The 26,993-nt window shown below is 52.7% G+C and overlaps 1 protein-coding gene across 1 annotated transcript; it reads left to right on the top strand.

Annotated features, from left to right (window-relative positions):
• The first annotated feature begins 640 nt into the window (after positions 1–640).
• NT5C1A (5'-nucleotidase, cytosolic IA) lies at positions 641–26,101 on the top strand. Its single transcript, XM_070404797.1, has 6 exons — positions 641–1,054; positions 11,642–11,809; positions 12,258–12,387; positions 14,590–14,712; positions 16,956–17,140; positions 18,660–26,101. The coding sequence occupies exons 1-6, from the start codon at positions 923–925 to the stop codon at positions 19,023–19,025; spliced, it is 1,104 nt and encodes a 367-aa protein (XP_070260898.1). The 5' UTR covers positions 641–922; the 3' UTR covers positions 19,026–26,101.
• Positions 26,102–26,993: the final 892 nt, after the last annotated feature.

Raw genomic sequence — 26,993 nt, 5'->3', positions numbered from 1 at the left:
CCACCCACCTGTGCACACTTCTAGGCTCGCCATGAGACTCCAGGATGGTGGTTCAGGAGTCTTTGATTCCAGCGCTCATTCTTCCACCCACCCTCCAGCCCGCCACTTCATAGCCCTTAACTACTCAACTCCCAGGTAGGTGGGGCCTGGGAGTGCGCGCCCCCTGCTGGCTATTGAGGGCCCAGCAAGAACTCGGGTCTGGAGAGAGAATCAATCCCTGGGAGTCTCTCAGATCTGCCCCCCGCCCACCCCGCACGCAGAGAGCCTGGTCCCGACGCGGACAAGGGCCCTTCTGCGCGGGTGGGGAAGAGCTGCCGGGCTGGGTCTGCCACTGTGCGCCCGGCCGGAAGCGGGCTCCCGCTGGTAGACGGAGCTGTGCATCCACTACCCCCCACCCCCCCCCCTCCGCGGAATGGACTAGGGTTCGAGGGAAGCGGACGCCGCTCAGGGGGCCCCCGGGTCCTTGCAACGGAGGGGGGAACAAGGTTAGCTTGGGGGCGGGGGACAGCTAGCTTTTCATTCTTTCTTTGGGATTCATCATCCTGGGAAATAAGTTGCCAGCCCCCCCCCCCCCCGTCCCCCATCCCAAGTCCACAAGCCCCGCTTCAGGCCCCCTTCACCTGAGAGCCGGAGAGGCCAGCCCCCCACCCGCACCCCATTCGCTTCGGGAGTGGGGCGGTCAGGGAGGAGGGCCCAGCTACCCTCTGATCCACACACACTGACAGCAGCCACGCGCGGGCCACCGAGAGGGCGAGGTTGGCACCCCCGCCCCCACCCCGCCCTCCCGCGGGCTCGCACGCCCACAGTCCCCGCCGCTGCCCGCTCCCTTCTCTCGCCCGGGACGCGCCTCGCTCCCGCAGCTCAGCCCCGCGAGCTCCGCGTCTGCGCCGCCCGCCCGGGCCCGGCTGGGTCACAGCCGGAGATGGAAGCCGGGGAGCCCCGGGAGCCGCGCGAGCCCGGGCTGGGGGCAGAGACCGCCGCGGCCACGGCCACGCGCTGGGAGGAAGCCAACACTTTCTGCGGCAACCTCACGCCCAAGAAGACACCCAAATCGGTAAACACGGGGCGCGGGTGTTCGGGGAGGGGAGAGGGAGGGCCCCGGGGAGGGGTCGAAGGCCGCCTGGAGAGGGACCCGTGGCGCCGCTCCGGAGGGAACACCGCCCGTTAGCACCGGAGTGCGCCCGGCAGCTGGCGCGGGCTCGCGGTTATTTTGGGAGCTCTGCTCAGTGCTTTTTCCCGGGCTCGGGTTCCCCGCCAGGATCCCCCTCCCCCATGCTGCCGCTAGGGCCCAGCTCGGGGCCCCGAGGCCAGCCCCTCCCGGTGGGGCTGCCTGGGGCGCACGGGCAGCACTGGTGGCCAAGCCGGTCGGTGAAGCCCGCAGAAGCCACCCGGACCCCAGAAACCAGACTCTGGAAACCCGGCTCCTCCTTGCTGTGCGCTCCGGTTTCTGCCATCCGGGTACTGGGCTCCGTACTCGAGCCTATGCATTTGGGGGTCTGGCTCAGGGCCATGCGCCCTGGGCTGGGGCGCTGTGTTCCCGGCGCCCTGAGGGTGCGCTCAGGGCTCTGCGCCTCTGGTCCTGGGCTTCCGACGCTGGACTCTGCACCTCAGCTCCCTGCGCAGTGGGCGTTCGCAGCCCTGCTACCTCCATGGTGGGCTCAGCCCTGCAGGACGCGCGGAGAGGAGAGAGGTGCTCTTCCAATCCCACAAGTTCTTGATGCCCTGGTTGCCCCTGGGCCTTGCTGATTCCCGCTTATCAGACAGCAGTGCTTGCGGAGGGGACTGAGAACAGAGGCTGGCTCAGAGCATCCTCCAAAAAAGAGCTCCAGCCTGACCTTAGTGTGTCCTGCTACTTCCTTCCAAAGACCCTACCCCAGGAGGCCCACCTGTCAACAGTCATTTCCTGCAGCAACAGGGGCGCTGAGGTGAGTTAGGCTGACCCTGCCTCAGGCCTCACTCTGCCCTGAGGGGGAGCCCCTGCAGGTGGTGAGTGCTCAGGTGAAAGACCCTACCAGTGCAGGGGGTGCAGAGAGGAGTGGCTGCCCACTGAGGGAGGCTCTGTACAGGTGGCCTTTGCGCTCATCTTAAAGTGGTTTTGCCATGCAGAGAGAGAAACGGGGTGGGCAGAAGGCATGCAGATGGCCACTGAGTGGGAGAAGGCAGGATCTTTGAGAGAAGAGTTGGAGGAATGCCAGAGGCCCATGGAGGGCCTTGAGTACCATGTTAAGGAGCCGGGACCTTATTCGGTGGAGTTAGGGGTTTTATTTATTAATTAATATAATTTAAGTTGATTTCAGAGAGGAAGGGAGAGGGAGCAGTATATCAAAACATCAATGATGAGAAAGAATCATTGATCGGCTGCCTCCTGCACGCCCCACACTGGCAATCGAGTCTGTAACCAGGCATATACCCTGACCAGGAACTGAACCATGACCTCCTGGTTCATAGGTTGACTCTCAACCACTGAGCCATGCCGGCTGGGTGAGGTTAGGGCTTTTAAAACTAGGTTCCATGGAGCCCCGTGAATCCAATTAATGTTTTTCTTCTTCAAAGTATGTTTTAAACTGTTAAAAATGTATAATAAAATTCAACTCACTCAAATGTGTTATGTGGATGTTTTTGTGCACCTTGGAGACTACCAACATATTAATTTATGCTGCGGATTGATTTTTTTTTTAAAGCAAACCACAGAATAAAGTTTTTCCTGTGATCTGTTTAATAGAAGAGTATCTTGAGATTGCTGACAATTATTGCTGAGTCTCTTGAGGCTTGTAGTTTAAAACAAAACAAGGCATTTGCAACCACTTATTGGTGTGAATCAGAGCTTTCTCAATACTGCAAAAACCAGCGAACGCAGAAACAAATTGACGAGATGATGAAGCTTAAGTCTGCACTGGCATCCTAACTCCCAGTTTCAAATTTGTCATCACCCAAACAACTGTGTTGTTGTCATTGGTTGACATTATAATAAATACTTTATGTACATGTAACATATTTGAATTTGTACAATAAATGTATACCAATACGATGTAATATCTGGCTTACATATTGGGGTTTCCCCCCAAGAGTTCATTTGAATAAAAGATCAACCTACTTTTTCAAAAACCATGAAAACCAGCTCTAGCCGGTTTGGCTGAGTGCCGGCCTGCAGACTGAAGGGTCCCAGGTTCGATTTTGGTCAAGGGCACATGCCCTGGTTGCGGGTTTGATCCCCAGTAGAGGGCGTGCAGAAAGCAGCCAATCAGTGATTCTCTCATCATTGATGTTTCTCTCTCTCTCCCTCTCTCCCTTTCCCTTCCTCTCTGAAATCAATTAAAATATATTAAAAACCAAACAAAAATGCATGCAACTATTATGGAATTATGCCTGATTTTTCAGCAAGGGATTAATTTGGTTCCATTTTCATTTTAGAAAGATCACCCTGGACAGTGGTGAATAGATTGAAGGGGGTGCATCTGGCAGCAGGCATACCAGTAAGGAGGCTGGTTCCTGTCTGAGGAGCAAGCTGTCATGGTCTGGGGATGGAGAGAAAGGGGTGGACGTTGGGGATTAGGGTGGTGAGTGGAGCTCACCAACTTATTTCCTCCCCAAGCTCCAAGGAACCAGGGAACTCAGGCCCAGCTGTCAGTCATGACCTCTCTGTCAGCCTCTGACCCTCATAAGGTGCCTGGTGGCTTCCTGGCCCCTGCTCCTTCCTGCCATAGCCTCTCCTCCCACAAGCTATATTGGGGGCTTTAGGCCTCATGCACCCCATCAAGGCCTGTCCTGGGCTTATTCTCATTCCCAAGAGCCTGAGTGAAGTTTTTAAGCCCTGAGATCCCTAGGAGACCCTCACCTCATGGGGTCAGAGGACTTCCTCATTGCAGACCTATCTGTCTCCCCTCCAGCAGCCCTGCTCCTTCTAAGTCCATCTAGAAATAACAGCTTTTGGCCATGTTCCTATCTTGGTCCCAACAGGCAGAATTATATCAGCCAAAATGAGAGCTCCTCAGACAGGCTGAATGGCGTTGACCTGCTCTCCATTATCCCCCCACCCCTCCTCCACCCCACCCCAAAGCCAGTAGGGGGACACCAGCCTGGCCCCAAGCCCTGGTGGAAAGCAGAGAGAGCTGGCAGGACCCTGGCTCCCTGGAGGCCAGTGCTCTCAGGCTGAGTTCTGGTCTAGGGTAAGGGTCTTTCTAACCCACCCAATCTGGAATCCGGACTTCGTTCTGACTTCTGGAGGGTCACCTGACAACACATTGTGACAGGGCGGCCCCCCTCTGCAGCTAGGTCCAGGAGGGTCTCTAAAGTGCTTGCTCCTCCCCATCTCTGGCCAACTCCTTTCACCTGTTCCTTCAACTCCACCTGGAGCCCTCATCTCTGCCAGCTGGGATCCATATTTCCTGCAGCAGCTCCTGACCGCTTGGCCCTTAGGCTCCACGTGACTTGCACAGCGTCAGAGGAAGCTGAGTGGGGAGGCAGGGTCCTGCCCTTGGAACCTCTATTCTGAGAGCAAAGAGAGCCCTGTCCCTAGAATCCTCACTGGGAGAGCTCTGTGCCCCTCACCATTTCTTCCAAATCTGGAAAGGAAAGTGCTGTGTGTGGGGCGTGTCCCAGGGAAGTGGCTGAAGTAGCAGGGGTTGGGGTCTTCTGGGAGTTGAGGGGCTTGTGGGGGAGTGCTGCTGTTTGGACAGAGGCCAGAGACTTGGGGTCTTATCCCGGCTCTGCGTTGACTTGGCTGTGTGACCTAGAGTAAATTTCTGTCCCTCTCTGAGCCTCTTTCCCTATATATATTTTTAAAATATATTTTTATTGATTTCAGAGAGGAAGGGCGAGGGAGAGAGAGAGATCAATGATGAGAGAGAATCATTGATCGGCTGCCTCCTGCACGCCGTCCACTGGGGATCGAGCCCGCAACCTGGGCATGTGCCCCTGACCGAAATCGAACCCGGGACCTTTCAGTCCCCAGGCCGATGCTCTGTCCACTGAGCCAAGCCAGCTAGGGCTCTTTCCCCATATTTAAAAGAAAAAAAGTGGAGACTCCTAGAGTCAAGGCAGCTGGGATAGTTTTCTTGCAATTGCTCAAGATGGGATGGGATGGGGTCTGGGCAGGTCAGCCAGAGGAGACCCAGAACACGGCAGTCTGGCAGGGACTGTGGGACAGAAAGTGAAGAGTGAGACCTTGGCCAGCTGCCTGGGCTGGAGTGGCTGGCTTGGCAACCTGCCTGAAGGGGCTGGGAGGGCAGCTGATTCTCTGTCCTTGAAGGGATGATGGGCCCTGTCCCTGGGGCAGTAAGCCACCAGGCTCCCTGGGTTTATGAGAGTGGGTCTCCCAACTCCCTCAACCCACTCTTACCATCCCTGGCCATCCCGCTATCACTTTTTTCTCTAGGTCAATGGTCTGGAACCTTTCTTCTGCCAGGGGCCATTTGGATATTTATAACATCATTCAAGGGCCATACAAAATTACCAACTTAAAAATTAGCCTGCTAAATTTGATCAAACATTTCATTAACCCACCCCTAATGCCTTGGCAGGACCAGACCAAATGATTTTGCAGGCCGGACATCCCCCACTCCTGTTCTAGGTCTTTTAACTTTACCTTCTTTCCTTGAAGGCTCTCAGTTGCTAAGGGGGTTGGGTGGTACCCAGCCCAAGGACACACAGATACTAGGTGTACCGGTTAATAATGCAGATTTTTTTCAATAGATGGAGGTACACATATGTTGATATATATGCGACTTGATATGTATGCTATTTTGTTGTATTGACAAGCTTCAAATCTTCATATGTCAAATTTTCTGAAGGTGTTAACATCATAGATATTTTTATGCTTAAAAATGTCAAATTTTGTGCCGAAACCGGTTTGGCTCAGTGGATAGAGCGTCAGCCTGTGGACTGAAAGGTCCCGGGTTTGATTCCGGTCAAGGGCATCTACCTGGGTTTCGGGCACATCCCCGGTGGGAGATGTGCAGGAGGCAGCTGATCGATGTTTCTCTCTCATTTATGTTTCTAACTCTCTATCTCTCTCCCTTCCTCTCTGTAAAAAATTAATAAAATATACTTTAAAAAAAAAGTCAAATTTTGTGCCAAAAAAAGAGCATTTGCGGGAAGTTTTAATTCATTACTTTATTTTGAAGAAAAGTGCTGCTGAAAGTTATCGTATACTTTGGGAAGCTTATGGTGAACATGCTCCATCTCAAGATATTTGTGAACGCTGGTTTAAGCGCTTTTTTTTTTTTTTTTTAATGTATTTTTATTTATTTTTTTTACAGAGAGGAAGTGAAAGGGATAGAGAGTTAGAAACATCGATGAGAGAGAAACATCAATCAGCTGCCTCCCGCTGGCTGGGGATGTGCCTGAAGCAAGGCACATGCCCTTGACCAGAATCGAACCTGGGACCCTTCAGTCCGCAGGCCGACGCTCTATCCACTGAGCCAAACCAGTCAAGGCTGGTTTAAGCGTTTTAAAAGTGATTATTTCGATGTGAAAGACAAAGAACGTCCAGGTCAACTGAAAAGGTTTGAAGACCAACAATTACAAGCATTATTGGATGAAGATATGTGTCAAACTCAAAAACAACTTGCAGAAAGATTAAATGTTGCTCAGCAAACAATTTCTGATCGTTTACAAGCAATGGGAAAGATTTTAAAGGAAGGAAAATGGGTGCCACATCAACTGAACGAAAGACAAATGGAAAACCGAAAAGTCATCAGTAAAATGTTGGTTCATCAGCACGAAAGGGAGTCTTATTTGCATCGAATTGTGACTGGCGATGAAAGTGGATTTATTTTGAGAATCCAAAATGCACAAAATCATGGGTTGATCCAGGTCAACCATCAACATCGACTGCAAGGCCAAATCGCTTCAGAAAGAAGACAATGCTCTGCATTTGGTGGGATCAGGAAGGTGTGGTGTATTTATTATGAACTTCTAAAACCAGGTGAAACCATTAATACTGATCACCACCGACAACAAATAATCAATTTGAACCACGCTTTGGTCGTAAAACCACCAGAATGGGCCAGAAGACACAGCAAAGTAATTTTGCTTCATGATGACGCACCATCACACACTTCAAAACCAGTTAAAGACATGTTAAAAGATCTTGCCTGGGAAGTATTAACCCATCTGCCATATTCACCAGACCTTGCTCCTTCAGATTACCACTTGTTTCAATTGATGGCACATGCACTTTCTGAGCAGTACTTCAAAACGTACGAAGAAGTGGAAAATTTGGTCTCCGAATGGTTTGCCTCAAAACAAGAAAAGTTCTATTGGGACGGTATCCACAAATTACCTGAAAGATGGGGGAAATGTGTAGCTAGCGATGGACATTACTTTGAATAAAGCACTTTTGATGTTTCTCTTGAAGTTATCGTGTTTTCTTTGATTACAAAATCCACATTATTAACGGTACACCTCGTACACTGTGGTGGCCAGCACCGGGAGAGCACTGGAGCTGAGCCCCAGAGGAGAGGCCCTGTCCTGCACTGCCCTAGACTGGCCTGCTGGTTGGAGTAAAAGTCAAATGCAAACTGAGGTCTACCTCAGGAGCTTGGGGAGCTCGTTGGTCTTCATTCCTATTCTGAGGTCTTAAAGCCTCATTAGCCACTCACCAATCATAACTACTTACATATAAATTGATTAAAATAAAATACAATAAAAAATTCAGGCCCAGCCCTAGCTGGTTTGGCTCAGCGGTAGAGCATTGGCATAGGGACTGAAGGGTCCCAGGTTCGCTTCCAGTCAAGGGCACATGCCTGGGTTGTGGGTTCAATCCCCAGTAGGGGGTGTGCAGGAGGCAGCTGGTTAATGATTCTCTCTCATCATTGATGTTTCTATCTCTCTCTCCCTCTCCCTTCCTCTCTGAAATTAATAAAAAATATATATTAAAAAAAAATTCAAGCCCAGCCGGCATGGTTCAATGGTTAAACATCAACCTATAAACCAGGAGGTCCCGGTTTGATTCCTGGTCAGGGCACATTGCCGGGGTTGTGGGCTTGATCCCCACAGTGGGGCATGCAGGAGGCAGCCAGTCAATGCTTCTTTCTCATCATTGATGTTTCTGTTTCTCTCTCTCTCCCTTCATCTCTGAAATCAATAACAATACATTTTTAAAAAAATATATTTTATCGATTTTTTACAGAGAGGAAGGGAGAGAGATAGAGAGCTAGAAACATCGATGAGAGAGAAACATCGATCAGCTGCCTCCCGCACATCTCCTACTGGGGATGTGCCCGCAACCCAGGCACATGCCCTTGACCGGAATCGAACCCGCGACCCTTCAGTCCGCAGGCCGATGCTCTATCCACTGAGCCAAACCGGCTTCGGCAACAATACATTTTTAAAAATTCAGTTTCTCAGTCTCACTAGCCACATTTCAAGTTACTCCAGCAATTCTCAACCTGTGGGTCGCGACCCCTTTGGCGGTCGAACGACCCTTTCACAGGGGTCGCCTAAGACCATCCTGCATATCAGATATTTACATTACGATTCATAACAGTAGCAACATTACAGTTATGAAGTAGCAACGAAAATAATGTTATGGTTGGGTCACAACATGAGGAACTGTATTTAAAGGGCCAGAAGGTTGAGAACCACTGAGTTACTCCATAGCCACATGGACAGCTCTGGACATTTCTGTGATCACAGAATGTTCTATTGGACAGTGCTCTTCTGAAGGACGGCACGAATTTCTGCCTTGGGGAGAGGTCATCAGCTCCACGGGGGCAGGGATCACACCTGTCTTGTTTCCTGCCGTGTCCCCAGCACAGTGCCTGTCACGTGGTAATCACTCAATGTTGTCAACTGATTGGAGCCCAGGCTTGACTCCAGAGAGAAGCAGCGGGGCCAGTGTGTGACCCACAGGGCTAGGCAGGAGGAGGCCAGAAAGCAAGGTCCCTTTATTTATTTTTAATTTTTAAAAATATAAATATTTTTTATTGATTTCAGAGAGGAAGGGAGAGATAGAAATGATGAAAGAGAAACATTGATCGGCTGCCTCCTGCATGCCCCCTACTGGGGATTGAGCCTGCAAGCCAGGCATCTGCCCTGATCAGGAATTAAACCATGACCTCCTTGTTCATAGGTCAGCGCTTACCACTGAGCCACGCTGACCAGGCACCAGGTCCCTTTATGAATCTTGCCCCCAACTTGAGCCCCTCATTTGTAAAGTGGAATCATGCTCAGGTCACAGAGATGTAGTGGGACTCTGGGTGTCTGTGAGTCCTTTGGGAACCCACATCCTGACCTTCGCCAGGGATTATAAAGGGCCCAGCTGCTGCTGTGATGGCATGCCCCTGGCTCCATTCTACTGGAGATGGAGAAGGAGTTCTGAGACCCTCCTGGGGCTCTGAGAGGAGGCCCTCTAATCTAGCACCTTCCTACTCTTCTGGGCTTACCTGTACTCAGACCCCCATGCCCTGGGCTCTGCTCGCCTTTGTGGATGCACCACCGTGTATGTGCACACCTCTTCATGCCTTACTTCACCCTCCTCCTCCTCTCCCATGACAACTTCCTGTGAACCTGTCATCAAGGCTTTGCTTTTCACCTGTGTTCTGTCACTCACTTTAATCCCCTCTGCATCTCTGTTTACCTGACTTTCTCCCCTACAGGCCTGTGAGCTCTGAGGACAGCAGCCAAGTCTCTACCAGGACCACCCTCAGGCAGAGCCCAGGTGCCTGGCATAAAGAACCAGCAAATATTCACTCAATTGGCATAAATCAAAAAAAATATTCTCCAAAGACAGAGAAACAGCGATCAGACTATCAATCCCCAGAGGGAAAGTAGGGGAGGGTCAGGGTAAGGGGAAGAGATCAACCAAAGGACTTGTATGCATGCGTATAAGCCAAACCAATGGACATGGACAACAGCGGGATGAGAGCATGAGTGGCGGCGGGGGGGGGGGGGGGGGGGGGGGCGGAGGGGGGAGAGGTTGGGGGTTAATGGGGGGGATGAGGACACACTTGTAATACCTTAACCAATAAAGAAATTAAAGATTAAAAAAAATATTCTCTGAGTACCTACTATATCGAGCAACCTGAACAGATTAGGGCACTGAACTGAAGTTTCTGGTTCATGTTAAATTTTGTCATGGCAAATAATGTTTCCCAATAAAATATGTTATTTAAAAGCTTAGAAGCATTAAAAATTTACTGGGCACCTACTATGTGCTAGGTACAGTTCTAAGCACTAGAGATACAGTAAATGAACAAGATAGTCACAGTTCCTCTTCCCTCAGAACTTAGACATTGTTCCTACTTCCTCTCTAGAACTTTGTCTAGAAGTAGAAACAAGTAATTATAATGTATTGTTAAATTTTACTAAAAGGAAATAGGAAAATAGGAAAGAAAAAGGCATCAGAAGAGATGGCGAACCCATGACTAAGGGTGAAGGAAGGCTTCCTAGAGGTGACGTATTGTTTGAGACCCAAAGGTTGGGCAGAAGTTAGCTGGGTGGAGAGTCAGGGAAAGAGTAGATCAGGAAGGGAGACAGCATGTGCAAAGGCTCAGAGAAAGAGTGGAAGGTGTGCTCACACGTGAGAGAGTTCAGCCTGAGCAAAGTGGGGTCATGGGAAGGTGAGCGCGGAGAGCGAGGTAGGGAGTCTGTTATGAAGCGCTTCCTACTTTATACCAAAAGCTAACAACTAGAGCCTGAGAAACATGGGCAGCACTGAAGGGAAGGGGGGCGTGATCAGATCTGAACTTGAGAAAAACCCCATGACAACAGTATGGATGACAGATTGGAGGAGAGGAGAGAGATTGATGGACTGGACTATGGTAGGGAAGACAACGTGGATGGATTCTAGGGGAGCTCACAGGTGTTGGTGGGGAAAGGGAGCTGAGGAAGAGGGAAGACCTGCATTGAATTCTGGGGCTTCTGGTTGAGGTGAGGAGTGCATGGTGGTGCTCAGCAGTGACATGAGGAAGGAGGGAGGAGTCCAGGTGGAGACAGTTGTGGGAATTCAGCTTTGGGCATGTTGAGTTTGAGTGTCTGTTAGTCAACAGGGACAGTTAGATACATGACTCTGGAGCTGGAGAAAGATCTGGGCTGGAGACAAATGTTTTTGTATAGTTGTCATGTTTCTTTTTTTTTTTTTTAATATATTTTATTGACTTTTTACAGAGAGGAAGGGAGAGGGATAGAGAGTTAGAAACATCAATGAGAGAGAAACATCGATCAGTTGCCTCCTGCACACCCCCTACTGGGGATGTGCCCGCAACCCAGGTACATGCCCTTGACCAGAATCGAACCTGGGACCCTTCAGTCCGCAGGCCGACGCTCTATCCACTGAGCCAAACCGGTTTCGGCTAGCTCTCATTTTATAATGGAAATCATCTGAAGACCATCTTGAGCATCAGTCATACTCTGGCTCCATACACTGTATTCATTCATCTGTTGTGTCCAGGTGGCTGGCTAGATTGCAGACTCCCCTAGGGCATGGCCCTGCTTCTTGGTGGGGAGCCTTCATCTCCCTCAGTCCCCAGCTGGGTCCTTCACAGCAGAGGTCCTGTCCTAGGTCTGCCCCTGCCCAATACTAAGCCTCCTAGCAGAGGCTGGGCCTGGTCTTCTCCCTGCCTCAGGACTCAGGGGGGCTGGCCCATGAGACCCACCTCAGGGAAGTGGAAGTGATGGCCCTTCTCCTGCACCTCTGCAGCCCAAGCCTCAGAATGCAGTCACCATTGCTGTGTCCTCCCGAGCCTTGTTCCGCATGGACGAGGAGCAGCGGATCTACATGGAGCAGGGCGTGGAGGAGTACGTGCGCTACCAGCTGCAACACGAGAATGAACCATTCAGCCCCGGGCCGGCCTTCCCCTTTGTGAAGGTGAGCAGCTGTCCGCTCCTGGCGGGGGGGGGGGGGGGGGGGGGTAGGAAAAAGCACTTGCATGGGTGTTTGAGTAAGGAGAAAGGGCCCTCTGGGAGGATGCTACCCCACAGGAGCACGGCTTGGCTAGGGACAGAGCCATTGTGGGAAGAGGCCACCCCATACTCTGGACTAAGGCAGCCCCACACCAGGTAACGAACCATCTTGGTGAGTGGAGCACGGGCTGGATTTCAGCCTCCACTCACGCTTCCAGTGAGGCAGCCCTGAGCAATAATCAACCCACCCAATGGCAGAGACGAGGCGGAGAAAGTCCATGTCCACTGATCTCACGCCAACTCTGGCCCCTGACCTCCCCTCTCCTCTCCCATCGTCCTCCCCAACCCTGGCTACCAACTCCAGCTATTAATTCCTGGGGGGTCTGAGCTGGAGGCCCCCCTCTCTCATCCAGGCTCTGGAGGCGGTGAACAAGCAGCTTCGAGAACTGTACCCCGACAGTGAGGACATCTTCGACATCGTCCTTGTGACCAACAACCACGCTCAAGTGGGTGTCCGTCTCATCAATAGCATCAACCACTATGGTAAGCATGAGGGGTCTAGCCATGGGATGCCCCTGCCAGACCCCTGGGGATGCGGCCACACCTCTGCCGGGTAAGGGCATGCCAACTAGAACCCCAAACCCAGTGGTGCACTGGTAAACTGGCTCTTTAAAAAAAAAATTGTACCTTTGCCGTTTTCAGGATATAAACATTCCCACTTATTATGACTTATTCCAAGCCACCAGCAGTTGAACAATCTAACTGGCTCAAAAAAATCCCAGGATGTTTAACATTCAGTTCTTGCAAGCCAATATAAGCCAGCTCCAGCACACCACCGCCCAGGCCCACTCCCTACGTGATCGGGCACGTGCTGCCCCCAAGCTTCAGTTTCTCTATCTGCGATGGGGCTAAAGGCCTCACAAGGCTGCCGGGAGAAACAGGCAGTCATCAGAGTGAATAGGCTTCATTCAGATTCTTCTTAAACAATCTTTATTGTTGAAAGTATTACAGATACCCCCCTGTTTCCCCCACTGACCCCTTCTAGCCCACACCCACGCCCCTCTAGTTCTTAATTGAAAGCAATTGACCCTCCAGAGCTTGTTTAAGTTGAAAAGAATGTTTTATCAGGTTATAGGAGTGTCTCTTAGAACCACAGGACAAGCAGTAAATTGGGCCAGGAAGGCCTGCATCCAAGAACTGGAAATCTCTCCTGGGCCCCTTCTCTCTCTGGGCCATGCCCTTATCTGCTTCTCTACTTTGTTCTTCTTTTTTTTTCTCTCCTATCTCTTTTTTTTCCCCAAACGAGGCTTCTCTGCTTTTCCTGAACATGGCCATAATTTATAAGTTTGCAAGTCCTTGTTTTAGGAAACCAAGAGAGTCCAGTTGGCATTTTTTAAAAGATTTTTTTATTGATTATTTTTGAGAGAGAGAGAGAGAGAAACATCAATGTGAGAGTGCAACATCAATCAGTTGCCTCCTAACACTCCCACCAGGGATCGAGCCTGCAACCGGGCATGTGCCCTGACCGGGAATCAAACGGGCAACCTTTCAGTGTGTGGGACGATACCCAACCAACTGAGCCACACCAGCCAGACCACTTGGCATTTTAAAATCCTAATTTCAAATTTCTGGGAGCAGGAATGATCTTCAAAATATTTAACCACCATAGCCCTAGCTGGTTTTGCTCAGCGGATAGTGCATTGGCCTGCGGACCAAAGGGTCCCGGGTTGATTCCGGTCAAGGGTATGTACCTTGGTTGCAGGCTCCTCCCCAGCCCAGGCCCTGATCCTGTGCAGGAGGCAACCAATTGATGTGTTTCTCTCACATGGGTGTTTCTTTGTCTTTCCCTCTCTCTTCCACTCTCTCTAAAAAAATCAGTGGGAAATATCCTTGGGCAATGATTAACTACAACAAAAGTTAACCACCTGTGATGTATTCACCAAATAATCGGGATAGACAGCACCTGTAGTGCCAGAGCCCGTCCAGAAGAAGCCCTGCTGTGCCCGGCATTACCCCTTCATTGTAACTGTTCTGCGTGAGGGGTGGGGTAGTATTGGGCTAACTCAATGGGCTCAGAGCAACAGCCATTGACCAACCAGCAAATATTTTACAACCTGTGCAGGCATGGGTACTAGGTGACTATCAGCCCAGGCTGTGAGAGAATCTGATTGGATCAGGTGTCTGTTCCTATCCAATCAGCTATGGCCAAGAGAGCCACTCATGGCTAGGGATCCACCTTGTGTAGTACTGTGACTCCCGGACAAGAGGATGTTACTGTGAGCCAGGCAAATGCTCCAGAGGTGATCATCCTCATTTCATGGATGAAGGAGGGAGGGGCTTAGAGAGGGGGACTGCTGGCCTAAAATCACTCAGAGAATCACTCCACTGTCCCACCATCACTCAGAACCAAGATGGCCGAAACCGGTTTGGCTCAGTGGATAGAGCGTCAGCCTGCGGACTGAGAGGTCCCGGGTTCGATTCCGGTCAAGGGCATGTACCTGGGTTGCGGGCATATCCCCGGTGGGGGATGTGCAAGAGGCAGCTGGTTGATGTTTCTCACTCATCAATGTTTCTAACTCTCTCTATCTCTCTCCCTTCCTCTCTGTGAAAAATCAATAAAATATATTAAAAAAAAAAAAAAAAAAAAAAAGAACCAAGATGGTGTCTATTGGAGATGGAGGGACCACTCTGAGGCCCTAAGGGTTGACCCAGGAATCACCGGAGTATTCTCTCTCTCCTCCCCAGACCTGTTCATCGAGAGGTTCTGCATGACAGGTGGGAATAGCCCCATCTGCTACCTCAAGGCCTATCACACCAACCTCTACTTGTCAGCTGATGCAGAAAAAGTTCGAGAAGCCATTGATCAAGGTGAGTCAAACTGGGGAGGGAGAATATGGGGAGTCTGGCAAAGGGATCCCAGAAGGGGAGGCCTTTAGGCTTCATCCTAAAGCTCTGAGCAGGTGCTAGTGGTTGCCATGGTAACTGGATGAGGTGTACCTTTCGTAATTCCTAAGACCTGTCCAATAAATCTGAGAACAAGGTCCCCCTATTTATTATTGCCCATCTAATCCACTCTTCCACCCCCGCCCTACCATGTTAAGGATGCTTTTACTCATCACCATCACCCAGGCTTCTGTTTCCATGGAAACCCTCCTTTCAGCCCAGAAAGCTACTCCCTTCTAGGAATCCTCCAGGTCAGTAGGAGTTCTGATTCCTGTGTGACCGTGGGCAGCTTCTGACCCTGTCTGGGCCAATGGGGAGGAAGATAAGTATCTAGTCCAGTGTGGGCAATGAGTGGGGTCTGGGAAATGGCCAGCATTCCAGCAGCTGAAGTGAGGTCAGGAGACCCAGCCACAAGTACTGACAAAGAGAACTGCCCTCCATGTGTCAGTTTTGGGTGGTAGCTCCAGCCTTGGTCCTCCAACAGGGTATGTATTCCTATTGCACGTAGAAGAAAACAGGCTGGCAGGCCCCGTTTCCTGAGAGGGCTCCTCAGGCTCAGCACTACTGGAAGGTGTGTCCATCAACAGTGTATTCACTCTTCTCCATCATGCTGTCTCCTGCCTACAAGCTTGGCCTCTCTCTCCCTGGCGCCTCCTCTCTGAGCTGCTGGGGCCTCTGGGAGGCTATCTTTAACCAGGAGCCAGAAGCTATTTCCCTACACAGATGTCACACCCCCTGGTCGGGGCCTGGACACGGGCCTGCATGTGTGCCTCTATATGTCTGTAATTTGAGCTCAGGCTGGAGAGCAAGGGGTGGCAGGGGCAGGCCCTGCCCAGGGTGGGGTGGTTCGGGTTCATCTTGCCTCCATCATTGGCAGAGCTGAGTAGGTGCCTGGCCCGATGCCTAGGGCCTGGTCCTACAAATAACACCCTCAGGCTAGCAAAGTTGACACTGCTCGCCTCTCCCAAATCTCTGCCCAAGCCCAGCCCCTGTGATCCCAGATTCCTGAAGAGCAGGGCCGAGTGGCCTTCGGAGAGATGAAGAAGAAGGAATGGGCTGAGCTGCTGACCAGGTCTCCAGCCTCTAGCACTGGCTCTCTTGTCCAGTGTAGCCCTAGCCTGGAGCCTGGGTTTCCCACAGGCACCCTTGACCTCTGGAGAGGCCCAGGGTTGCAGAGAGTCTGTGCCACAGTCCCTGGAATTATTGCTGCCTCTCATGGCCACCCACGTTGCTTCAAGGAACCCAGAGTGGCCAGGCTGCCTTGAGAAGGGCATACCCGGGTGCCCTTGTGGCAGAAGACTGAGGGGGTGCCCACCCCGACTCCACCCCAGACGGCAGCCTGGGATCTCAGCCCCAGACAGAGCTGAAACATCCTTCATTTTACCTTGCCTCAGAGCAGGTGAGAGGCTTGCTGGAATCAACAGCAAGAGAGCGAGGCCAAGCCAGAGGCAGGGCCCCTTCCCAGCCCCCCTGTAGGCCTATATTAGGGGCTGTGAATAACTCCGGGAAGGATATCAGTGGCCTGGGGGACCCTCCCTTCCAGCCAGGACATTCCGATGGTCCGTACCAGCATGACCTTACTAGACAATAAAGCATTGCCATCCCTCCACACTGATTGACAAATGGCTCTTGTCCTGAGTCCTCTAAGTGCCCCACCCTGCTTCCTGGGACTCCCCCAGACCCTCCCACAAAGCAGCAACTAAAGGGAAACTCGGCTCGGGCCAGGGCCTCAGAGCAAAGGCCACCATCCATTCTGATTGGCCAGGTGCTAAATATTCTGAATGTTAGCCCTCATTAGCTTTGCTCTGAGTCCTGGGAGAGGCAGGTGGGACAAGAATAGCCAGAGCTGCCCTAGCTGGTTTGGCTCAGTGGATAAAGCGTCAACCTGCAGATTGAAGGGTCCCAGGTTCGATTCCGGTCAGGGGCAGATGCCCGGGTTGTAGGCTCGATCCCCAGGAGGGGGGCGTGCAGGAGGCAGCTGATGGGTGATTCTCATCATTGATATTTCTACCCCTCTGTCCCTCTCCCTTCCTCTCTGAAATCAATATATACATATTTTTAAGAAGAGCTTGAGCTAGCCCTCTCCTGGCCCCAGGCAGCTGAGGCAGGCATCAGGGGGGCCCTCTTGCCAGGATAAAGGCAGACAACCTTTGCCTCTCTCTGCCCAGGGATCGCAGCCGCCACCATCTTCAGCCCCAGCAGGGACATGGCTGTGTCCCAGAGTCAGCTGCGCGTGGCCTTCGACGGGGACGCTGTGCTCTTCTCGGACGAGTCGGAGCGCATTGTCAAGGCCCATGGGCTGGACAGGTTCTTCGAGCATGAGAAGGCCCATGAGAACAAACCCTTGGCCCAGGTGCTTCACAAACTCCCCAGGGCCCCTGAGTGGAGCCAGGTGGCTCCGCAGAACCTGCCCTGGGCTGGAACCAAACTCTGAACTTGACCCAGAACCCAGCCAGGTCCCCTCACCAAGCCTCCAGCCTTCATCCCTCTCACCTGAGCCCTGGCACCTCAGTGAGCATCTACCCTCCCACTGAGCCCCTGTTCCCCTCACTGCAGTCCCATCCTCTCTCTAAGCCCCTCTCGGAAGCCCCTACCTCTCCTTTGCTGCTCGTAGCTGAGGTCTTCATCCCCTTCTGGAAGTCCCCATCCCCTCTCTGAGGTCTCCATCCCTCCTCTAAAGTCCCCATCGCACTCGGAACGCCTCACCTCTCCCTCTGACTCCGCCATCCTCTCTCTGGAACCACCATTCCCTCTCTGGGGTTCCCCCGCCCTCTGAGTAGGCTCCCCTACTCCCCTCACTGGAGGAAAGGAAACGCTGGACTGGGCCAGGGAGATCCACTGGGTGTGGGGTCTGGAGCAGCCCCTCTGCTTTGGGCCACACCAGCCCTAGCCACCTCCTGCCACCCACCCCTTGGCAAGGGGCTCAGGGACCCTCGCTCACTGTCTAACTGCGCAGGTGTCTCCCTGAGAGCAGAAAAGGCCCTAAAGCCTGGTTGAAATTTTTTGAGGTCGGAGCTGTTGGGATTCCCTAGTCCTGGGAGCTCCTATTTGTGCTTTTAACAAAAATCCACATCATCCCAGAGTCCCTCTCTCCAACCGCTCAGCAGGCTCCAGCCATGGCCCCTGGACATTCATCCCACCTCTATTCTCACCAGTTCCCTCCAAAACCCTTGGGAATCAGGGCAGGACAGTCTTCCCACCAAGTGGTAGGCAGAGCCGGAGACCACTGCTGGCTCCAGCCACCCATAGGCGAGGGGTCTCCAAGACTGGCAGCCCACCTGTCCTTATTTCCAGCTGCTGCTGTGCTTTTCTTCTCTACCACCCTCTGGTTCTTTATTCACTGTCCTCATTCATCGTTCCCGGCCATGTAGAGAGCAAATCCTATCCCTGACCCTATAGACACAGAGCATGGCGCCCCGAGCCAGCTGCACATTGGTCTGTCTGTCTGTGTTGTTTGCAGCTGGACTCCATTCTGCCTGGAGGGTGCCCAGGCTGTGGTTGCTAAATATTTCTAATATCCTCCCTGCTGGTGAGCACAGAAGGTCATACTATGGAGCTGTAGGACAGACACCCATGTACCCGAGGGGCACACAGAAGGACATACATAGGAACAGCTCTCCTGGCACATTTTTCTGGCACAGTCACCCCCAATCACAGCGGCACAGATACCCACACTGCCGTAGGTAGCTGCAGTCCCACTGATGCGCACAGTGACCTGAGCAGGCAGAGCAGGACCGGGAGCTGTGGGGACCTTGAGAAGCTTCCCCACCCCAAACATCAAGACACCAGTGCTTCAGGGAGGAGCCCAGCTGGAGAGGGGGCCCAGGTCTGGGAGAGGGGTGAGCTCACAGTCTCCCCTTGCCTTCTCGTAGGGACCCCTAAAGGGCTTTCTGGAGGCCCTGGGTAGGCTGCAGAAGAAATTCTACTCCAAGGGCCTGCGGCTGGAGTGCCCGATCCGCACCTACTTGGTGACGGCGCGCAGCGCAGCCAGTTCTGGGGCCCGGGCGCTCAAGACCCTGCGCAGCTGGGGCCTGGAGACAGATGAAGCCCTGTTCCTTGCGGGCGCGCCCAAGGGCCCCCTCCTGGAGAAGATCCGCCCTCACATCTTCTTTGATGACCAGATGTTCCATGTGGCTGGGGCTCAGGAGATGGGCACAGTGGCCGCCCACGTGCCCTACGGTGTGGCACAGACCCCCCGGCGGACTGCGCCTGCGAAGCAGGCCCCAGCTGCACAGTAGCTGAGCCCACAGTGCTCCAGGCACAGCTCCCCGTCACCCTCCCACATGCCGTCCACTGGACCCTTCTCGGCCTACCGCACTGCCTCGCTGCATGTCTGCCCTCATCCCAGGGAGGGAGGCGCTGGTACGCAACTCTGCAGACTGGGTCGGCATCTCACCAGCCCTCACTTGGGGCCAACACTGTGCCATGATGCTGCCTAGGACACTAAGGCCGTGGCTGGATTTCAGGGGAAGTTGATGGAGGGTCAGAGGAGCCAGGATGCCTCAAAAGGGCTTCGGGGTGAAAACCAGCCCAGTGTCGTGCCAAGAACTCTGCTTTGAGGGAGAAGAGATCTGGCCTTTAAGCTCGATCCTGGCATTAACGGCATAACTTTGAGCGAGTCCCTCCCTTTCATGGGGTTCAGGTTCCCCATCTTTTAGGTGGTTTTCAAAATCGCCTTCAGCTAAAGAATTTGGTTTTCTAAGGTTGCCCTCTTTCAAGGAAGCATTCTGTGCCAGGGCTGCCACCGGTCTACACGCCCCTTTGCGCAGGTTATGGAAGGAGGCTACAGTGAATTATGAAAAGAAGGCCCTTCCTCTGGGCTGGCCACACCCACGCGGGGTACACAGTTACATCAGCAGGACATAAGCGGGATGTCAGCCCCCATTGGCTCCTCAGCCCAGAGGCCTTTGTCAACTGGGCAAAATGCACAATCGTCCACAGCCACCCTACCTATAATTTTACACATTTGGAAACCACGGGACAAGATGACCCATTTGCTTCTGGGGATCCTCTCATCTGATCCTCAAATCAGGGGCAGCTGCCAGGCCTGCCCCATCTGGGAAAGGAATGGGGGAGTGAATTACACCTGCATGCAAACTCTGGTGTAGCCAGCAGGGGGCACTGCAGGCACTTCCTGGGGAGCCGCTTTAGTAGCCGCCTGCCCACTGCTTCCTTTGCTTTTGCTCTTAGCCCAAGTTCAGCTGTTCCCGCCTGCCAACCCCATTCACCTCACTCCCTCAATTATTGTATCCTGCTGTATCGCCAAGCAGCCCTGCCAGTAGGGAGCATTGGGGTTTACTGTGTGGGCCCAGGGGAAGAGAGCTCAGTGGCTGAAGGGGGAGGCTGTCCAGGCTGAGATGATGTGGGATGTGTGAGGAGGTCTGGTCTGTGGCAGTAACCCGTTAGAGAGAAAGGAGCTGAAATTGCACTGGAAGATTCGCCCGCTATGGGAGTGTGAGTGGAGGTAATGAGCTCCCCGTCACTGGGATGCTGTGCAAGGGATGCCCTCTGAGGTACACCTGTGAACCTCCACCCTTGCAGAAGCCCCTGCAGCCCCTTCGTCACCACTTCCGGGGTAGAATTCTCACTGCCTGATGTCAGCCTCCTCCCTTGTGACCAGCCATGCTCTCTGCAGGGGTGGTGGCACCAATGGCTGGCCCCTCAGGAAGACCCAGAGGTGTGAGCAGACATCTGTATGGGGGGCTGACTGCCCGGCTCCTGGGGGGCAGTCCTAGCTGTGAGCAAGCACTTTGTGAGGAAAGCCAAAGGTACCAGCAAAGTGGGCAGGAGCCTGGAGGTGTGTGTGGGAGAACTGGAACACTTGTGGGGGCAGGAGAAAGGAGTGAAGAGCCATCAGGGGCCTGACCTTTGTCCTTTTGAGGACTCAGCTCACGGTCTGAATGGGCACAGATTCTGGGTCATGTAGGGCGGGGCAGTAGCTGCAGAAAGATCACCAGGAAGGAGGAAGGAGGAAGCACACAGGGTGGTTCTGTATTGGAGCAACAGTCTGGGCCAGAATCGAAGTGCTCGGCTGAGCTTTTGCTATCGGCTCCTAGAGGCTGGTCCTGCGGGGGACGGGCCAGGCTGTGCCGAGCGCCCCGGGCAGATGCCCAGCACTGACTGCCTTACCAGGGGAAGGGCAGGGGATGAAGATGTCTTTGCACGAGTTCATTTTCATGCAGTCAGGACCTTTTTGGGCAACAGAAGAGGCCTCAGGGCAGAGCGTTTGGCTTTGAGCTTCTTCCTCTACCCATGCCCCAAGCCCAGCCATGGATACCGTGAGACCTAAGAGGGAAGGAGGAGGTCAGTGAGCTCAACCCAAGTCACCTTTGATCTTGGCTGAACCACAGAAACATCTGCTCACCACCACCCCCACCCCTCACCCCCAGAGGGTCAGAATCACCCCCTTGGATGAGCCTCCAGGGCCCCAGAACCAGCAGGCGTTAGGCTGCGTGACCAGGGTGGACATGTGCACTGTGAAGACAGCACCAGATGTCACCTAATTAAGATAAACCCCAGGGATTCTGGGAGCCAAGAAGTCCTGCCCCCAGGACCTAATGATAAACACCAATGATTCTTCTAGGTCTGTCAGGAAGCAGGAAAATAGGATGCTGGAAGCGAAAGATAAGGTGCAGTAAAAGCCTGGATTTCACTGGAGCCACCATTAATAGACATAGACAGCCGTGGGCAGTGAGAGACAGTCGGGTCCAAATTCTATTATTGCAACCATAAATGAGCATCTCGGGCCTGGAGAGAGAGCTTTCAGAGGCTGGAATAAAAGGCCAGACGTTCTGAGGGCAGGGCAGCCTCGGGCAGCAGCCAGACACACCTAATTGTTTCACAGGTGAGGAGGAGCATTCAGCAGGCAAATGAAAAAGCCAGGTGAGCACCAAAGCCGCAGGCCCAGCCTGTTCAGCAGCTCGGGGAGGGGGGGCGCAGAGACCGCAGCTCCTGGCATGCTGGGCCCCTGTTGCCAAAAGCACCGCAGCCCAGCAAGTCCTGCAGAACTTGCCCGGGGAAATGCTTGCCAACAAAATGCCAGGCCCGTTGGAAACTGCCCCTTAGCAGAAAAACAGAAGCCCTGTTACTAAGCACTTGAGACTGCTAAGATCGTTGCCAAACAGCCCCCTCCCCTTCCCGAGAGCCCAATGAGAAGGTGGGGACATAGCAGAAATGCCAGGAGACACCAAAACCAGCAAGACGTTCAAACCCAAGATGGATCTGGCATTGTAATGACATTCAGCTGGCACGCACCAGTCCAGACAAACTGGTGCTTAAAATATAGAAATGTGCCCATGGCCGTTGGTAAAGAGCTCTGGCCGGGGTCCCTGAGTGCCCCTGAGTGGCCTCAGTTGTCCTGGCCCCTCCACTGTGACTGCTCCCTGTTCCCACGATCCAGTGAAAGGGGCTTCTTAGGAGGCGTCTGGAGGCGGCTCCAGCGCGATGGCCAGTGTGCGCCGCTTGGTGGCGCCCGTGCCCGTTTAGAGAAGGAAAGCGACGGTCACATAGCTAGTGAGCCGCAGCGCCGGGACTCAGGCCGACATCGGGGCCCAGGCTCTTAGCCATTTTGCGGCATGACCCATACGTGTGCATAGCGAGGGCAATAGACGCCTCATAACAGAGGAGGTCACCTGACAGTCCTTTAATATATTGGTCTCCTGCATGTTAAAATGCTTAATACACTTGAGTGGGTACATTTTGGTTATAGCTTCCTAAATAGCTAAGAAGAATTGATATTAAAGCCAAACATTTGCAGAGCCCCTGGAGCACCTCAAACAACCCCCAAGTTCTGAGGAACCCAGTTTGAAGACCCTGAATTGGGCTAATGCAGGGTTGGTAAACCATGGCTCCTTGGGCCAAAGAGAGCCCACTATCTGTTTTGTTGTTGTTTTTAAACAACAAAAACCTTTTACTGGAGCACAGCCATTTCTATTTGTTTATGTGTATGTGTGGCTGCTTTCACACTACAGCAGCAGAGCTGAATTGTTTCAACAGAGAGCGTGGAGCTGAAAATATTTATCTGGCCTTTTACTGAGAAAGTTTGCTGACCCCTGAGCAAGGGGAACACCCCCAGCCTGCTCTTCAGTGGGAAAGACCTGCTCTTATGCACCTAAGCACTCAGAGGCAGAGGCTGGCTCCACTGCCCAGGGGAAAGCATGTGGGGGTACGTGCCCACCTGTGGGCATTGTTGGGGCTGTGGAGTCTCATGGGTACTAGCTAAGTACCTCGATGTTAAACACAGCAGACCCTTGTCCTCTGAGAAATCAAGATTTCAAGTTAGACTACATTCAAGTGACCCCTGGCCCGTTGTAATTCAAAATGTGGTTGATTTGACCGAGTGTGCCCTCCCAAGCTGATGGGTGAGGGGCAGGAGCAGGTCCCCCCTGCCCCCCCCCCCCCCCCCATGCCCTCCTCTCTCCCGTCTAGGGCTAAGCTCAGCCTGCTGTCCAGCATCTGCTCTGGGTAGTTTTGTTGTTCTGGGTAGTTTTGTTGTTCTTGACTCCTCATCGCCCTCAGAGGCCACTTGGGAATGATCAGTGCCGGAAGATGGAGGAATTTTGGGTAAAGTGAAGTGCCCACTGTTGACTTCAGTTCTCAGATCTCACAGGGCACCCTATGCTCTCGGGGGAAGCAAGTGCGTGCTCTTCACAAGGACGGTCCCAGGGAGGGCTTTAGCTGGCTCAGGAGTTACTGATCTAGTGAGAGAGAGAACGCCAGTGAAATGAGGAATGGCAGTTCTTGTGCTGTGAGGTGTGGGCAAGAACACACATACCCTCATGATGGAATTGCGTAGCAGGAGGAACCTGCCGATCTAGGGATTTACGGAGGCTCCAGGTTCCACGGCAAGAATGACAAGTGTGGAAGCCATGGTTGCTGTCACTGTTCCATCATGATACTCTTCGCTCGGCCCAGACTCGGCCTCAGAATCCTTCTCAACCCAGCACGCCTGGCAGCAGCGACCAGTGGGTTGGAGTGGGCATGAAAGTCGAAAACGTATTTTGCCATCCCCATTGGATATTGCTTTGGATGGGGCATGCAAGGCCCGGAATGCTTATTTTCAGATGTAGTTCGACTCTGAGATGACCGGGATCGCATCTCACTTGGGCAGAATACAAAGAGGGAGAATGGCCGCCTGTAGTTGGCGGCTTCTTAGGTGTGTCTGAGATGCAGTGTCCTTGGTTTCACCTTCTTCAAGCAAAGTGCAAACACCCCTCCCGCCAGTAAGTGGCACTGCAGGCCCGCACTCAGCTGCTTGTGGCAGTGGTTTTATTTGCTGGTTACTTTTCTCTCCTTCCATGGTACTTGGTGCTGTGCTGAACTCTGGTGCTTTAGGTGCTCTGAAAATGTGTGTCAAATGTAGCTGCCTGATGAGCTATTTGCTTTTACCAACAAACGCCATGATTGTGTGTATGGACACACTCAATGTGTATCCCAGGATGAAAACTGTGCATTGTATGCATGTTTATGAGGTGTGTGTAATGGGTCAGATATCTCTGCTGACAGTGTGTGTGTGTGTGTGTGTGTGTGTGTGTGTGTGTGTACAGGATGATTATCTGTTGACTAAGGGTCCTGGGCCCCACATACTGATGGCCGGCCCTGCTTCCTGAGACTAGTTCTGGCTATTCCTATCATCTCATGGGCATTTGCACATGTGCAGCATGGGGACTGCTGGGGCCAGGCCTGTTCTCTTTCTCTCTGGCTTCCCCCCTCTGGCCAACAAGGTCTTGGCTCCTAACACTCTGCCTCTCACCCCTACCCTCTGCAGCCCTGAGAACTCCTTACCATCTCTACCTGTTCCCCCCTTCCCCTGACATTCCGGGGCTAACATGTATAGTGGGGAAGACTGCACTGCACAAATCCAGACGGAGCCATTCACACTATGACACGAGGGGTACCTCCTCGGCACCTGCACAGCCTGCTGTGCACAGCTGCCCGGCTCATCTCACGGCCATGGACTGAACAGCTGCCCTCTTCACTGCACCCCAGGCCCCCCTCCCCCCTTCCCGCAGCCGAGGCAGGGATTCCTTCCTCTGCTTGGGTGTTCTCGTCTGGCCCAGAAGTTATTTACCCTTGGCCTCGGTCAGGAAGCACCTCCCTGATGGGCCATCCCTCAGAGGCCTTTGGGATTCAATTTATGAAAGTGAAATATGGCTGGCGACATTTCAGTTACTGTCTGTGAGGCAAACCGAAGCTCCGCGGACTGGAGTCACTGACTCCCACACTCCTGGCCTTCCTGGGCCAGCTGTTCAGATGGGTCTGCCGTGGGATGGGGTAAAGGCCTCAGGGCTACACTTACAACTGCCACTCAATAGGAAATCAGGACATCACCACAGACGGATGCCTGGGCCAGGCCCCAAAACCGACTCCTCCAAGGGCCAGGCAGGAAACAAAAGTGAGCAAAGAGGGCTGGGCAGGGTCTTTGGTGAAATGGAGAAGACATTACTCTGTTTGACGTGGCTGCTGCCGTGTGGGCTGGTGTTGCCAGATATTTTGCCCCGTTTTTTCAAGAAGAGCTACAAATCTGGACTTTTAGATGTTGGCAACTATTTTGAGTTTAGAAAACAGTGCGCAACCAAATAAAACAGGCCTTGTAAATCTGGCCCTTCAGTCTCTAATTAGCACCCTCTGGCTCAGGCCCAATGCATTGGTTTTTTCAGAACCGAGTAGCTGAGTGTAAGGATATTACATTCAGACTCACAGAGTTTGGGACCTTTAAGAGACCTAGTTCATCCCTGTGTGTTTGAAACTGTGTACATATAAACTTCTTTATTAACGTAATGACATACATATAATGAGCTTCTAGTTTTCTACTTGAAAGCATCTCAGCACCCCCAACTCAGAGCAAGATTTAAAATGAAGCCTCTGTATGTAGTATGTTTGTATCTACCTGTCAGCAGCCCTATTTTGTGCCATTTGCTTAATGGTAGCTCTACCTCTATCTTTTGCAAACGTGAGCTGCCCAGGTCTTCCTTCTAACCCAACCTCCATGTGTCGCTTTTTATGGCCAACCTCCTAAGTGCCTCCTTAAACAGTTGGAGCACATGCTTCCTCATCCGTGGGCCTTCCCTTGCCTGGGGCTAGATAACACTGCTCCTCCCTTCCCAGCTTTGCCCCCTCTTGGCCCACTATGGCCGTCCCCAGCCCCCAGCTCTGTCTGGCTCCGCAGCATTTACCTGGTCACATGATAAAGGGTGCTATGTGCTTGTCAGTGTGGATCCCTCTCCCTCCTCACGCTTGTCCTAGACCTTAATTTTACAACATGGGCTTCTGCTTCTTAAAAGCCATTCAAATAAATAGAAGACATTTAAAAGAAGCATATATTGTCTTGTTTTCCCCCACCCCCTTACAACTGTATTCACAGACTGGCTTATGGTCCCCTCAAGAAATGCCAATGGGGACACACAGAGTGAGCGGGCCTGAGGTGAGTTCCACCCATGGGTGCCAGTGTCTCTCTGTAGACCCCCTTGCCCATGAAGAGCACCCTGAGGGGAGGTTCCATGGTGGACGGCAGCCTGAGCCCATCAGAAGACGAGCTCCCCCGGCAGTGCTCTTGGCGTGGACTCCAAGTCCCTATCTGGACCTACCAAGGTGGGGGGCTGGAGCGGGAGGAAGAAGAGGAGCTAAAAGAGGATGTGAGATGGAGGAGGAAGCGGGTGACTCAGACTCCAGCCTCAGCCCTCACGGAATCCTCCTTCCTGCCCGGCAGCCCCCACCATAGCCCACCCAGCCTGGGGCCAGTGTGTCCACACCGCCCTGTCCATGACCACATTTCTCCTGCCACCCCCTCCACCTCCACCCGCTGAGGCCTGTCAGGGAGCATCTCAAACACCACTTCCTCAGCGAGGCTCCCTCAACCCTCGCGTATCATGAGATCACTTCCTCCCTTGGGCAATATGTAAGTCCACGGTCTTTCTCCCGCAGCCCAAAGGAGCATCTCCGATTTCATTTCAGTGTCCTCCAGCCCTACCGTCAATAACTGTGCCTATCACTGAGTGATTGAATTCAGAGCTGATAGGACTGGGTCAGCTTTTTGCGGCCAAGTCATTCCAGAACTGTCATTCTGAGCAATATTGTAAAATATTTAGCATATTTTTCCTAAAAAGATCACCAAAAAAATCATGGCCTATTTGGGTGGAAAACCAAAGGCATGGAAGTCTTAGTCATCTGTTGCTGTGTGATAAATTACTCCAATATTTAGCAACTTA

Source organism: Myotis yumanensis, unplaced genomic scaffold (genome assembly GCF_028538775.1).
Source record: "Myotis yumanensis isolate MYYU_CA2020_CCGP unplaced genomic scaffold, mMyoYum1.0.hap1 SCAF_2, whole genome shotgun sequence".
NCBI classification, from domain to species: domain Eukaryota; kingdom Metazoa; phylum Chordata; class Mammalia; order Chiroptera; family Vespertilionidae; genus Myotis; species Myotis yumanensis.
Note: the sequence above shows the minus strand (reverse complement) of the source record. Positions and strands in the feature narration are given on the sequence as shown.